Source organism: Lotus japonicus, chromosome 2, assembly GCF_012489685.1.
Source record: "Lotus japonicus ecotype B-129 chromosome 2, LjGifu_v1.2".
In the NCBI taxonomy this organism is placed as follows: domain Eukaryota; kingdom Viridiplantae; phylum Streptophyta; class Magnoliopsida; order Fabales; family Fabaceae; genus Lotus; species Lotus japonicus.
The window spans coordinates 78,066,005-78,082,475 of record NC_080042.1 but is presented as its reverse complement, the minus strand read 5'-3'; the positions used below and the strand labels follow the sequence as shown (position 1 = coordinate 78,082,475).

The following is a 16,471-nucleotide window of genomic DNA, read 5'->3' as shown; positions in this document are numbered from 1 at the left end:
CAGATTTGTTTAACAGTATATAAAGCTAGTCAAACTAGTACTTAACAAACAATCCTAAATGACCATAATTTTTTATTACTCGATACACTTGTAAAGGAGTTGTCACTAACCTTGAGGAAAGGATGAAGGAAGAATGAATGCTTGCTCGTTCTCATTTATTTGAACAATTGGGAGACACAACTTTGCAGAATGAAAAAATACTATGAAACCGTCTAGAATTCTCTTTTTCCCATAAATCAATTGGGGAACAATTGTAAAACTTAGAGTAGAGCGTGAAAATTGGAAAAGTAGTGATAGTGAGAGTCGTGACTTTATTATACACAATCAATGATTAAATAAACGATTGTTAAAGAGTGTGCCTCTTCATTAATTGTAATGCTCTGAATTCGAATTAACCGAATATAATTCAAAGAACCTTGAGGGTCAAAATTCTAAATGCGGAATCAATTAATTGGCGGGCGATTGGAATGAATAAGGGGTGACAGAAACTCATATTGGGCTCCTGTTCCAGCCGGTCCAAAAGGCCATAAATCTCAATAGCATCTTAGCCAGCACAAAAGGTCTTACAACTTAGTAAGTACCATTGTGGTAGATTAAATGACTTAGACAGTGAACACACTGTCGAGGAGCGGGTCAATACCGACATATTAAATGACATATCGCAAGGATGCTCAGGGGTAGCCAAGATCTCAGAAGACCTTCACCAAGACTTCCTAAAGACCTCAAGTCACAAGTTGTCGGTCGACTTCTAGACCAAAACCTCGAGCACCTCTAGTGCAATGATCACATCAACCACTTGTTGATTCACCAAGCGTGCTACAAACTTAGTAGCTAGCAATTGGGGCTTGGCATTCAACTTATAAGCTCTCTTGAACTTCAAAACAATCCTCTTGAGTAAAAGTTCTACCACCTCAAGAAACTTGGTGTTCATGGCAGCTACCAGAGCCGCGAAAACCTCGGTGAACGTTGGAGACGTCATCTGGGACATCATACAAGACATGCAAAAGAGGCCCCTTCCCCTGAACAAATTCTCAAAGAGAAGCTCCAGAATTATGTTCTTGATGTTAGTAGCAGTAACCTTGTTCACTGAGGCATTAATGCTCTTCCTCAAAGCATCCCATGTTAACCTCCGATACTCAACATTGTTCTTATCCTCAAACTCTTTCATCATCTTAGCCTGCTTAAGAGGGGGAATGTAAACACATCCACCTTCAATGTAGTACGTTTGTGTACCAATTCACCGAAGTTCTCCATGGAAATCAAGAAAAGTGATGCTGTGCACTTCACACTACAAAGGAGAATGAGTGAGAAAAGAAAGAGAGACTTAATTTTAGGGTTTGATTCCTAATTACAATATTTATATCATAACCATATAAAACCTAACCCTAACAAACTGCTCCCATTTAACCTTCTCAACAAAATATATTCTAAAAAATCTAATCCATTTCCATTTTATTATTTAATTGAATTTTAAATTAAATCTGATGCAATTTAATTTCATCTAAAGTAATTCGAATCAGATATTTTTTTCAGCCTTCAACTTTTTTAAAAATAATACATAAATAAATAGAGTTCAAAAAAACACATAAATAAATATAAAACTGTTTTTTCACTTTTTTTTATTAAAACCGCATGTATTTCCCAATACAATCTTGTTTGAGCCACGTATGATAATTATGGGCAGCAAAACTCTTCCTACCAAATATTTAAGACAGTCACGTTCATAGACTCAAACTCGAAAGCTCAGGTTAAATCAACCCCACAACAATTGAGTCACATTCATAGACGAACTAGAAAGCTCTGGTTTAATCAACCCCACAGCAATTGATCTACACATTAATTGGTAATTAGCTCAATATTTAAATTAACCCTACATAACCAATATTGTTGTGGTTAACTTTGAGAGTTGTAAATTACGGCAGTAACTGTAGTCCTTCCAATGGCATCACGACCGCAATTGCAATCACATCAACCCTTATTTATCTACAATTCCACATCACAACCACAACCTCAATTTAAAACGCTGCTCCTATCTAGTATGTAGAGAATGCATGGTTCTAACTTCTAACTATTACATTCTATGAAACACAACCCAAAATTGCATTTAAGTAGATGCCTCAGTGCACGGTGTCAAAAGCACAAACATGATACAACAAACAAGGAATTTACATACAAATGACAGATATGTTCAATGTTCACAGCTCAGTGCGCACGAGGAGAGTGTCGGTGAGCTGGCAATGGCGATGGCAATGGCGATGCAGTAGGAGTTAGATTCAAAGGTGTCCTGTTTCTCGCCGGAGACCTTCTCACAGGAGTCTGGAATCTGTTGTTGTGATGTTGTGCTAGGGAGTTTCTTCCTGCATTTTTGGGAGCTTCTATCTGTTCCAGAGTTTCCAAAACCTGTGTCATTGGAGGCCTTGCCTTGGCTTCATTGTTAAGGCATTGTAGAGCAAGTGTTGCAGCCATGAAGGCTCCTTTTTGTGGATACTGTCCCTCCAACTTGGAATCCATAATCCGGAAGAGTCTTCGTTTGTCACCCAAATATGGTCTTGCCCAATCCACCAGATTCTGGTCCACACCAGCTATTGTCTTGTCAACTGCTCGTCTTCCAGATAGAAGCTCAAGCAACACAACCCCGAAGCTGTATACGTCACTTTTGGCTGTCAGCCGACCTGTAAATCAATTTGGGATTTAGTATGATGTTTGTTAAGAAACTTGATAGATTTCCATGTTTGAGACGAAAAATGATTATGACAGAGGCTACACAAAGTCGCTTTTTTGGAGGGAGAAGTGATTCTAGAAAAATTAAAAATGAAACTAAACATGCTAAATGTTTAACATGTAGCAGTGACACTTGGAATGGGTCTTTTTCCATCTATATTGTGGAAAGAAATGCAAAAAGAATAATCTACTAATTGACAGTGTGTTAAGGTCTCACACTGACGAGAGATATGATCAAATAAGTTCATATAAATGGTAGAACAATCCTTTACCCTGAGCTAATTTTTAGTGTAGAGCGAGGTCTAAATTGAATTTTAAGACACTGCCTTTCCACCACAGACTATTATTGAATGAAATCTCTTACTGGTCCCAGTAATAGCTAGTGTGATAAGTTATGCAGTAAGGTCAGCATGAGATTTAATCCCATAATAGTTTTGAAAAGAGTATCAATTATCAAATAGCATTGCTAGCATTCCTCATCCTATGGAACAGTAGGAACAAAAAATAATGAACCTAAATATGAATCAGAACATACCAGTTGCAACATATTCAGGGGCAGCATAACCTTGAGTACCCATGACTTGAGTAGAGACATGAGTTCTGTCACCAGTAGGACCCGCCTTAGCTAAGCCAAAATCAGAAAGTTTAGCATTGAACTCCTGCAATCCCAAATCTGATAAGTAGTGGTTCATACAAATGAATCAAAATGGTGAAATTATAAAATTCATATTCTCATTGATCTTACAGCATCCAGAAGGATGTTAGAAGCTTTAAAATCACGGTATATGACTTGTGATTTGGCATTATGAAGAAACGAGAGTCCTCTGGCAGCACCAATGGCCACTTTCATCCTCACTGACCAAGAGAGTGGTTGTGGTCCCCCTGTCCAATATAAAGAAACCATGAATTAGAAACTACAGTGGTTTTCTTGAGTATAGTTAGCAAATCATACTTAGATATATGTTATTTTGCTATCTACATACTGAAATTTGAATTTTGAAACAGCTTAGTAAAGCAAAAAGGAGATCATTCTTAATGAAGCAGTATTTTGTCTTTGTTGATCTCTTCTTCTGAGTTTCTTTGGTGACAAAATGATTAAGGGAATAGCTGAATAAATGCAAACTATGAATGGTCGGCGTAATCGTTATGGAAACTTACTTCTAAACAGATGATTCTCCAAGCTCCCTTTGGGCATGAACTCGTAGACCAATAGCCGGTTCTCTCCGTCCAAGCAGTACCCAATTAGTTTAACGAGATTAGGATGGTAGAGTTGTCCAAGGTAGTTAACCTCAGTCTGCAAATACATAAAAGTTTCATTACCACGCATAAAAACAAAATCATATATATAATGCGGTGTGAATATGACGAAGCTCAAATACTTACCAACCACTCCTTGTGACCTTGAAAACCTTCAGGCTTAAGCCTCTTCACAGCAACAACCATTCCCGAACCAGGTTTTGCAGCTGTAAACGAGTGTTCATCAATCCATCCTTTATAAACATAACCAAATCCCCCTTCACCAAGAAGACTGTCGGGACGGAAGTTTCTGGTGGCGTTTTTCAGCTCATTGAATGTGAAAGCCTTAAGATTGGGAGAAGACAAGATTTCACCCTCAGACCTCGGTGTGGGAAGACTTGAGGCATTGCTTTTTTCACTGTATGAGGAAATAGAAATGCTGGAAGGAGTAGTTTTTGAGATTCCTGATGCTGACACAATAAAAAAATTGGTTAGTCAACAAATACAATTCTGCTGCACAAACAAAAGTGGGCAAGTTCAAATAACCTTCCAAATTCAACCATCAACAATACTTTATACTTTAAACAATACAAAGCACATTTCTTTTAACTATAGTTCAATTCACCCTTTAACTCCACAGACCACAATCCAAGTCTAAAACTCTGGGAATGGATAATCACAGTACCAATCAAAATCAGCTCAATTGGATAAATTCAATATCCGCAGAAGTGATGAAAATTAAAGAGGAAGAATTGAAGAAATATACTAAAAACCCAGAATTATTTAAGTGGAAAGGGATAATATTTTGAAGAATCTGAACCCTTATACCCCAGGTAATTAATCAAGCTGAGAATTTTAGAACATGATCAAATTTTATCCAACCCCTGTGGCAAAAATTTACATTCCAAAATTAGAAATTAGCTGAAAAAACCAAGACAAGTCAACAAAAAGCAACAGAACACCCTACTACCATGTAAGAATTCACAACAGCATCAAACCAGAAAGAGGGTAATCCATATCTATGAGAAAAGAAGAAGATGGGGTTACCAGAAGTGGATCTGGAGCTTTGAGCAGCATCAACTTTAGCAGAAGAATCAAGACAGTTACCCATGAAGCTGTTCTCAACTAGTCTGTGAGCTTCAGCAAGTGGAGAACGATGACAAGAAATGAATATATAGGAAGAAGCAGGGGAATTTGGAGGGGAAATTGGAGGGGTTGAAAAAGAAAGGGGAGGAAGTTTGGGTTGAGAAGAAAGGTGAGGAGAAAATGAAAACACGGTCTCGCGTGAATGAAAGGAACACTTGTTTTTGGATTGGTCTATGGTTTTGGTTTTGATTGAAGAACATCAACATTCACTCACTGACATCGCAACCGCGTTGAGCGTGGCCACGTGGGAATTCTGCCCCTACCTCAAAGACTGCTTCGTCAATATTGGTTAATGTTCACCGCACTTTCCTTAAATGCCCCCACATGTTTGTGTTTTTTCCTATGTTATTGTGTTTACACTTGCTTTTGTGCAATTAAATCTTGGGTTAAATAAGATTTTACATCATGTATAATACGCTAAGTTGATTTTAGATCATGTATAATAAGCTAAGGAACAAAGTTTGAATTCATTGTCTACTGTTTGAGAAACTACTTGGTTTTGGTCTCTGTCGGAGGTGGTAGTCTGATAACATTTGTCGCATGGTTTCACAGATTCTGCGTGTAATTACCACATGGATTCACTGATTAGCTGAAGTTATGTTAATTAGTGTGTTAGTGGCAAAGGTCATGAGACCACAACTTCCAACAATGGCAAAAATTAGATAGTTTCTCAAATAGTAAGATTTAAGTTCAAACTTTACTAGACACTATTTTCAAACTAAACATATTATACGGGACCAAAACCTTATTAACCCTTAAATGTATATCCATATACCAGCGGTTGTCTGTCGCGGTATAAAATGGAATGTTTGAATTTTTAGGTTAAGAGTTTGTTTTTTATGAGCTGTATTCTTGGAAAGTCTTTTAACATTCACCACATTCGGGTCAGAAGTCAAAATTGCGATGCAAGAACAATTTTTTTAAAAAAATAATATTTCCACTTATTTGAGTCAAAATAGAAATATTGTAAATGGTGTGAAATTTTGTTTTTAAATACCTAAACGTAACGAAATGGTAAAAGACATTTTGTTAATGAAGCAACATTTGTAAGTCAATGGTGATAACGTTAAAAAACTTATCAACAGATTTCATAATTATGAGATTGACCCTAAAGAGAAAAACTTTTCAATGTTAAAACTTTAAAGCATGTTTGGTTCTCTTCAATTTTTTCCATTTTCATACAAAATAAATAAGTGTGTTTAGAATGTGTTTAGTGTTATACTATTATAATTATTTCCCATTTACCAAAAAAGTGCTATACTATTACAAGATAGACCATTTTCAAATTTCATATCTATTCACATAATTTATGTCATCTAGTAATTTATCCATAAAATAATTTCACTTTATTTTATAAAAACAACAATTTTAAAAAATTAGTATAAGACATAATTCGCAAATAGAATTGGATTTTGGTTAGACTTAATTCTTGATTATGTAAAACTACTTCAGTCATTTGTTATAATGAATGTCCCCGAGGGTTAGCTCAAGTGGTAAGAGCTAGGGGACATGAGGGTTGGGGAGGGGAAGGTCCAGGGTTCGAATCCTGGAAGGGATATTTGAAGGGATTTTCTAACTTACTAACAACTAACCACTAACATTTGCCTATAAAAAAAAATAAAAAAAAAATAAAAAAAAAATTTGTTATAATGAATTTATGACAATATTGAGTGTCTAATTTTTTTTATTGTTGACGGATGTCATCACTCATTCAAGATATAATTGTAAGTCATTTTTAACAATTGTCTTTTTTTATATTTAAATATATGTTATAATTTACTTACCATTAGACCAACAATTTGTTGGTAGCGGCTAAAATATTATTTATAAAAGTAAAATGAGTTAAAAAAATTGAAATCTTAATTGTTATAAGCATAATCATATACAAAATTCATGATGATCTTCTTTCATTAGTGAAGTCGGTCATCTTTTATTGAGTAAATATTTTGAAAAATGAATTGAGAAAAATGGAAAGGGTATTATAGAGACATTGATAAAGTCGTTATCAGTCGTCAGTTTTAGCTAAGCATGGGCGTCACAACACAGCCTCTTGTCTAGAGACAAATAAATAAGAGACTCGGAGAAGGCATCATCTCCCTTTTTTTCTGAAACATCTCAACTTATTATTTAGTTTTTTATTAAAATAAAAATATGTAAAAGCAATTAAAGAAAGTGCACGTTCCTTCAGGCCCTTTGACTAATCTAATGATGCATATATTCAGTTCACACTTAGACAAGGCCCACCATCTTCAATAGAGTAATAATTATCGTGGAATGTTAATTACTTTACTTTAATTCATATAAAATGATCATAGCTTAAAATAGTAACATATGTACAGAAGTGGTTAATCATGTGTTGAGTTTTATTTGAAAATAAAACATGTGTGTTTAGTTTAGTTGCTAAAAAATTAGGTATTTTATGTTTTAAATAAAATTGTTTAGTCCTTATATTCAAAATCACACACCTTAAATTCTTTAACATTTTTTTTGCTTATTAAATTATTAACTTTAGTTTAGCTCCATTAACGGTTGCTAAATGTTCAAGTCATCATTGACATATTATGTATATTACATGATATGCTGCTCAAGTGAGTTTTTGGTAATGAGTCACCCCACTCCAAATAAAAAAAGTTGTTATTGATTGGAGTGTGAAAACATGCGCACAAAGCCATAGATAAACCAATACATCCGTTTGAAGAAATTAAAAATAAGAGCCCATAAGGAGCATCCTGACCTCAAGCCAATTAGTAAAAAACTAAAAATAGTCAGTACTAGTTACTATTTAGTGACAATTGAAAGTTGAATTCCAATTTTAAAGATTGATGATGGTTACTAAATGTGTAGCATAAAAAAAAAGATGATAATTGTTATTAATGTTCTTTCAACCAAAACAACTTTTGACATGCAACACTTGCACTTGCACTTGCACTTGCACTTGCACTTGCCTCCTAAAACAACACAGCTCGAATTCATTTTTCCTTGTTGTCCCCACAACTCAAAAGGTGAGAAGTCACTTTTTCCTTCAGGTGTTTGACATTTTGTAATTTGTAGTACTAAAATAAAACTAATCAAGAGGTGAGAAGTTACTTGATAAGTCAATTATAAAAAGAACTAAAATATTCTTAAATTGACTTTAAGAAAATTATTTTTACTATTTGAATAATTTTACGTATGGAATATGCAAATGCGTAATCATATGCGTAAGCTAGCATAAAGTAAATAATATTTTTGAAAGAAAAGTTAATAATAATGCGTTCATTCGTTGATTGATTTTGGCCAGGCTAACCCTTGAAAATGATGGATGACGTGAGATTATCCACTGACATCGTTCACAATGAAATGAAAGGGATCGGACCATTGGTGTAAGTTTGTCAAAGGTTATATTTATTGTTAATTTAATTTGAAGTATGTTTGTCTTGACAATTTCTTGATTAAAATTTATTTGATTTATAAAAAAGTTCAAAATATATGGTAATTTTTAATTTACAACAATTTAAGTGTCAATAGAGCTTAAAGGTGACGTATCAAGTGAGAGCAGCAATTGGATTGAGGATTGGTGGCAATGGAATTAGGATAGGAAATCAGAACAAAAAACGGCGAACTTGAGAGAAGACGAACCAGAAGATGATGGGTGTAGTTCATGCGCGAGAACAAGGGTGGGCCTTGGGAGATAAGCGTTAAAAACACGACGTCAATTTTTTTAAAATGGAATATCATCCTAACCGTTTATCCATATCCGATGGTTATTATTACATGCTCTCATCTCTCACAATAAGTCAGTGCTCTCACTTGACTATAAGGTAAATCAGATGTTTAAGTAACTCATTTATCTAACAATTGTACAATTTTGTTGATAAAATATTTTTGAAACTTTGAGTTAGTAACATGTATATTTAAACAACCAAAGCATAATTTAAATTTACAATTAAAATAATGAACAATATTTCCTACAAACCCAAAAATATATAAATTTATATGCTCTAGCATATAGGGACAACATAAGAACGGCACCAAATTTTATGGGAGTTTGTCTAAATGACCCATGATAAAGTTTTGGTTAAATAACTCATCATCCAATCATATTGGAGATAAGTGAATTGGAATTTCTATATTTTATTTATTAATTTATTTTCAACTCATTTATCTCCAATGTGATTGAATTGTGAGTTATTTAACCCAAACTTTATCACAGATCATTTAGACAACCTCATTTTAGGATGGTTTTACTTTTAATCACAAGTGCATCTTTTTAATTATCGCTTTGTGACAGTTAATTAAAATAACATAATGGTGCCTCTAGTCTCTTATGGCTGCGGTTCGCAGTTGATATAAAAATTATTAAGTCACATACAGAACTGCGGCTCCATTGAAAATTTCAGCCCATGTAAGTAGTTGAAATTTGCAAAGCCTCTAAATCACATGCCCTTAGAGATATTGTTATACCGTGTGAAGGGAGTTTGGAAAATGTTGGTCCCTTAGAATTTGCAACACATGTTCTTCGGAGATACTATAACTATACATACTTTCCAATTAATATTGTCATGAATGGCAATATGTAATTAGCATTATTCTGTACAAATTAAATATACACCTAAACATACATGTGCTAATTAATAAGTTAGTATATACTTAGCAATACGCGATTTGTTGTGTGGGCCTGATGAATTGATATTATGAGCTGGAACAAAAGGAGCCACAGACCAAGTACATGTATTGGTGACAAGCACGTCTATAACGTGATAAGTACTCCATAAAAATTGATGGTTATAGTCATATAGACTTATAGTAGAGTTATTCTACTATTCAAGTGGAATACAATTCTGGGAATCGAGTTTTGCTCCTGCACTTGGCATTGTCGTGACCTAGTGAACAAAATCATCATGAGTCAATGTGTGTAGAAAAAAACCTGCCAGGGACTGGAAATGCCGTATTATCAAGGTAAGAACTTGTTTGTACATATACACTACAAAAAAATACATTTTTAGTGGCATTGATATTGTTAAGTTGTGGCATTTATTAAATGCCCCAAGTGTTATTAGTGGCATTCACCTTTAAGTGCCTCTATTACAGGTGCCACAACTGTTTTGTGGCATTTTTTGCTTAAATGCCGGTTTTGTATGCCACAACTGGTATTGGCATATTTTAAATGTCACGAAATACACCAACCATTGAATTAGGCTCAAACAGTATTGGCATCCTTTAAGTGCCACAAAATGCATAATTCAGGTTTTGACCCATCCAAGTGAATTTTTTATTTTTTATTTTTTTATTTGTGAATCAATTTAAATGAATTATTAAAATCTCTAATATGTTGGTGATTAGGGATTAAACTAACACCAAATTAAGCAAAGAGAGAATAGGATAAAAAAGAACATAATGAATTTTAAAAAGCATGAGCATGAGCATGATAATGCTACAAGTAATTGCAAGACCACTCTACAAAGGTGGTTCAGTCACTCAAAAAAAAATTACAATTCACTTACATATCTCAAATATGCAACATCTTTACTAAATTCAGAGTATGCCTCAAGATGTCACAAGGTTCAATCTAACTCACAAATGGGCATGAACATGAAAGGAAATATATGGTTCCAACATTTGAATTTGAGTACATAAGGATTTAAAGACTCGATTATTTTTAGACATTTCTTCATTATATCTATATTGTCATCAATTGACCCTGCAATGAAAAGGGTAGACATTTGTCAAATTTCTAATCAATAGCTGAAACTAAAATCAGGAAAACTGATAAAATATGATTTAGATGCAGCTTTGGATATCACAGCATCGTTTAAGATACGACTAGAAACATTTCTAGATAATGGGATCCAATTCTGATTAGTCAAGCAGGGGGATAGACGTAGATATGTAGCTTAATCACTATGGCTGTAATCTTGTGCATAAAATATTAAGGCAAATCAAGGATGACTTTACCATATTATTTATTACCCAATCAAGTAATCACTTCAATGGAGAAACAGAAATGAAAACATTCAGCATTCAAAACTAAATTTCCAAAGTAGAGTAGCAAACATGACTAACCTCTCTAACATTAGTGAAAACCCTTTGCATGATCAGCAGTTTGAACTGGTTCATCATTAGCATTGGCATTGTCCTTAAAAATTAAAACCACACCAAATCAACATTTGTACTCATTAAAAACTGCAACATATTACCTTAGTTAAATCAATAAGCAACATTACCATTTGAGTAAAAGTCGCGAACAAAGCACCCAAGTTTGCTGAGATATTTAATTCTTTCATTTGCATAAATGCAAACATTATAGTTTGCAATGTTGAAATATTCTCTTCAGAAGTTGCTAACTTGCTCTTCACAAAATTAAGTTCTTCTTTCAATTGAGATACTTCAGCTGAGCTATTATAGGCTATACCACTAGTCGATCCAAATGCAACACTATGAAGAGCACCTAAGCCTAATCCACGCACACATCCAGCTCTATCTGGACCCAAAATTTTGGAAAGAGCGTCATTTTTTGAAACTTCTACAAAATTGTTGGTTTGACTTAGTTCTTGCTCAACCTACTCCTACATGTCATTTGGGTAAAATGATAGCATGTCATTAACTAGGCCAAAAGGATTAAAACCATCACTAGCTAAGCCAAGGCGAACATTTCGGGGTTCCTCTGCAAATTTAGGGTGCTTTTTGTCAAATTTCTGCCATGCTTCACCATCTCTTGGATGTCTCAACAATCCATCTGGGTTACTCGCCAAAGCATGCCATGTCATGGACTTTGCTGTTTTAGAGCACCTGAACAATCTTTGCAACCTTGGTTTCAATGGAAAGTAACGCAAAACCTTTGCTGGTAGCTTTTTTCCACTAACTACTGTGTTAGACCCTTTTTTTCTCTTTCTTGGCTTCCATCTAGATTTTCCACAATGTTTACAACTCTCCAAATGCTCATCTTCCCCCCAATACAACATGCAATGTTTTGGACAAGCATCTATCTTGGTATAATGAAGACCAAGTTTCCGAATAACCTTCTTTGCCTCATAGAACGAACTTGGAAGCTTTGCAAACTCAAATGCGTCTTTCAACAATTCTAGTATTAATGTCAGTGCCTTATCAGTGACACCACACAAGCACTTTATGTGATATAACCTTAACAAAAAAGATAACTTTGAGTACTTTTGACACCCTTCATATAACTCTTGGTTAGCATCACCAATCAAATCATCAAAATCTCCATGATCTTCATTTGGTATTGTATCTCCAAATTCTGATGGTTCAACAGAAGTAGTGGGTTCCGCAACATAATCTCTATTTATCCTATACAAATCATTAATCATGTCTAGTACTGGATTTTCATTTTGCAGTGGCTCCGATATTACTTCAGTGTCCCTTGATGTCATACTTTCATATGTTTCACCATGCCATATCCAAACCTTATAATTTTTTGGAAACTGCTTGCAAATCAAATGGTCACGCACTACATCTCTACTTTCCCATTTATTACAGCAACATATAGGACATGGACATCTTATTACACCATCTACTGGTGATAAGCAATGACAGCACCCCTTTATATACATTAATTTTTGCCCATTTTACATGACTTTCACTCTGTTGAATGTGGACTCAGTGTGTTTGGTTTATGGTTGAGTCCTATACTTTAGAGAATACAGCAGAGACCACTTAAAATTTGAGTGGATATTAATCTTAACTTTAGTTTTTCTTCTAATTTAAAGCATTAGATCACTGCCATTAACTAAATATTTAGGACAAAAATTTAGTATGGTCTTTATAGTACTGACTCAATTCTAGAAAGAAAAAACAAATAGGGGAAGTTGTAACATAAAATTACTCAAACTTGTAAATGTTTTCACCAGGGAAACTAATGGCCTAATCCTACTTGGGCCAATCTGATGGTTAGAGTAGGATTAGGATTAAGAGTACATGTTTCAGCAGGCCAATCCTCAGTAGCATAATTCAGCAATGTAATGAAAAGTATATACAAGATAGTACCAAAATCACCTTAAAACAGAACATGATCTCATGATACAAGAATTAGACTCATGAAACAGATCTCTGACACTCTCAACAATAAAAAACAGGGATACATATGAAGCAATAATTTCATCAAACACCTGGCATGCATGCGCTGGCGCAAACGCAAACGCACATAGACTCACTTGTTTTACACGATTTCCTCAACAATCAAGTAGCGATGCATAGAAATGAAAGCAAACACATCGAGTGAGAGATTAAAGCATGAAATTAAGGTAAAGAAGGTTTGGTTTGGTTTGATTTTACCTACTTCAGTGAGCAACAAACGATGTCATGTTCGGTTCTCACACACAATCAACTCAATTCCATTCCCTTCTTCCTCCTTGTCGTTCTTCGATTCTGCATTTTCGCACAATGGAAAACTCAAAATTCAAAATCGGAATACTCGGAATTCAGAATCGGAAAATTATAGAGGAGAAGACGCACACACATTGGAATCTAAGCAAACAGAAAAACCCTAGAGATATAGATGAGTGAGAAAGATAACCAGTAAGAGAATGAGGCGAGGGTTGTGGTGTTCCGGAAGCTCTGTCACGGTGGTAAAGACAACCGATGCGCGGCGGTGATGCGCGGCGATGATGCGCGACGCTGAAATTCCGATCGGTGCAGAGTTGCAGAGTTTGTGCGAGTGAGAGATGAATGCGTGTGTTCGATGATTGTTCAGTGGGTGATTTTCAACTTAGCTATAGATATATTGTTCACTTTTGTTGAATGAGTGATTTTCGAGCAAGATATTTTTTAAGAAAGAGTAACCTTTTTTTGAAATTAAAAAAAGAAACCATTTTTTTAAAATGAAAAAAAAGAAACCTTGAATGTTAAATTATCTATATATATATATATATTCTAACGGTCTTTCAAAAATATATATATTCTAACAGTGAGGTTTGTTATATATATTCTAACAATATCAATTTTATAAATAATAGATTGATATCATCACGTTCAAAAAAAAGATTGATATTATCACTTTAAAAAATTGCTTCCAAATAGCTACTAATTAGCTGCGAATCTGATCCTAAATTAGTGGCATTCTAAATAAATGCCACAAGTAATTTGCTGCCAAATAGCTACTAATTAGCTAGGGTTGTGTTCTCAAATTTGTGGCATTCTACTTAAATGCCAGATTAATATCACTTTGGGGCATTCTTTTATAAATGCCACAAATATAGTGCCACTAAAAACAGGTTTTTTTTGTAGTATACAAGCTTATTGAAACTAATTATCTACTAGAAAATACATTAAATAAATTCTAATAAATATTCTTTAATTTACATTCAAACGGGTCTAGTACTCTAGTAAGTTGTCAAAATATATATTAATTGAACATGTGTTTTCATAAACCAATCCGTTTTATAATAATGAGAAAAAAGCTATTATTAAATAGCACAGTTCTTCTATCTTTAAAATATTAATCTTTTCTCTTTTGACAATCTTACAAAAGCGACAGAAACCAATCCGTTTCCATAAAGTGATGAGCAGGTACCCACGCTAAACAGCGACGGATACAAATCCCTCTCAACAAGTGATGGATGCGAGTACCTCTCTAACTCAGTGACGTACAGGGTTCCCTCGCCAATTTTAGCAAAGAAATCTTCCTTTCTATTTTGCGACGGAAACGTCCCTCGCTCTTCTGTGACGGAAAGGTGCCCTCGCTATTTTGCAACGGAAAGGTCCCTCGCAGACATGCAACGGAAAGTTCACTCATTTTGTGACTGAATGTTCCCTTGCTGATTTGCGACGGAACATCCCTCGCTATTTTGTGACGGAATTTTCCCTCACTGGTTTGCAACGAAACATCCTCGCTATTTTGCGACCGAAAGGTCCGTCGCTATTTTGTGACGGAAATTTCTTTTACAGATTTTGGGACGGAAGCTCCCTCGCTATTTGTGATGGAAATTTTCCTCGCAACTTTTGTGACGGAAATTTCTTCACAATGGGTCGGGAAGGTTCCTCGCTATTTTGCGACGGATATGATTCTGTCCCTTTACAAAACCCTGGCAACAAATTTGCATCCCTGAAAATATGAACGAAAATTAAGGTAAGAAACATAGGTCGGATATGAATACTACTTATCAAGTACGATATAAGTTTTTAAATGTTAGCTCAAATGGTAAGAGGTAGAAACATAGGAGTTTGCCTATAAAAAGAAAAGAATAAGCACAATATATTAGTTATTAATTTTATGTTCTACAATCTGAAGATCGGTTCCAAAAAAAATACAATCTGGAGATCAAGGCTTATCACTTATTTTTTTTGGTCAAAAAGGCTTATCACTTCAAGTAATATTTCACAAGCACTGGATCATGGCTTCAACAAAGTAACCGATTTCGTCGTTGATGTTGCCTTCAAGTCTCTCTCAGAGTTGGGTTGTTTGGGCCGGACCTCTTTGTTTAATGGATATCTTCCTTTGACCTGATAAAAAGTATATCCACCACATGCAATTCAACTACGTTCAAGGACTTTTGTTTATAATAAATGTATTCTTAAAAGGATGGGTAGAATGGTAAATTGATAATTTTGTTAAATAATGAAATTCTTATTCCATCTCTTCTCATACCTTCTAAAATTGGGGAAAGCAAAATAAAATGATGGTATCTAATGGTGTAGTGTAGGCATTTGCATCTTATCCCACTCCTCATTAACATATCTAGACAATGAGACTTAAAAATGTTCCATCTCACTCCCTACTGCAAATCCAAACATAGCCTTAAGCAAATTGTTAAAGTTCAATTCTCAACTCAGTGAATGAAAAAAAACTCATAAATTAACCTATAATCCTAGTAATTAGCATCACACCTAGCAACTATGAGATATATAGTTTGGTTAACATAGGGAAAAATATTATTGCTCCCAAGTCTCAAAAGTTCTTGATCCGCGTTATTAACGGCTAATATAACTCATTAACATTCCTATTAACATTAGTTAACATTTTTAAAGCGATAAACATAATCAACAATTTATAATATAAGAAACTACATCATGTACTTTATGCGTCAAATTTGCCCGCAACCCACATTTTTATAGAAAAAATTTGAGCATTCATTCTTATTTAAACTATCGTTACCGAACTCATTAAATCATTGCTATTTTTTAATAGTCATTCTTAGGATTCGAACCTCAGATCTTTCACATTTTATCTCACTCAACTCTTATATCTCCTAACTCTGAGCTAACCTCGGGGACAAATTGTTACTCCTTAAAAGGACATAAAATAATAAAATAATGAAATAACTAGCGTGACCACTTACCTAAAATATGAAAAAACGTGGTATGCGTCTGCGCATCCAATGAGAAGAACAATGGCGTGTCAATACCCAATCAAAACGCGCCAAGTGGCAAACCG

At 34.6% G+C, this 16,471-nt stretch overlaps 1 protein-coding gene across 1 annotated transcript; it reads right to left on the bottom strand.

Moving 5' to 3' along the window:
• Positions 1–1,836: 1,836 nt before the first annotated feature.
• On the bottom strand, positions 1,837–5,353 carry LOC130739858 (probable serine/threonine-protein kinase PBL3). The gene is made up of 6 exons (XM_057592298.1): positions 5,005–5,353; positions 4,105–4,427; positions 3,880–4,015; positions 3,467–3,603; positions 3,257–3,380; positions 1,837–2,672 (listed from the first exon to the last, which is right to left on the bottom strand). The coding sequence occupies exons 1-6, from the start codon at positions 5,066–5,068 to the stop codon at positions 2,203–2,205; spliced, it is 1,254 nt and encodes a 417-aa protein (XP_057448281.1). The 5' UTR covers positions 5,069–5,353; the 3' UTR covers positions 1,837–2,202.
• Positions 5,354–16,471: the final 11,118 nt, after the last annotated feature.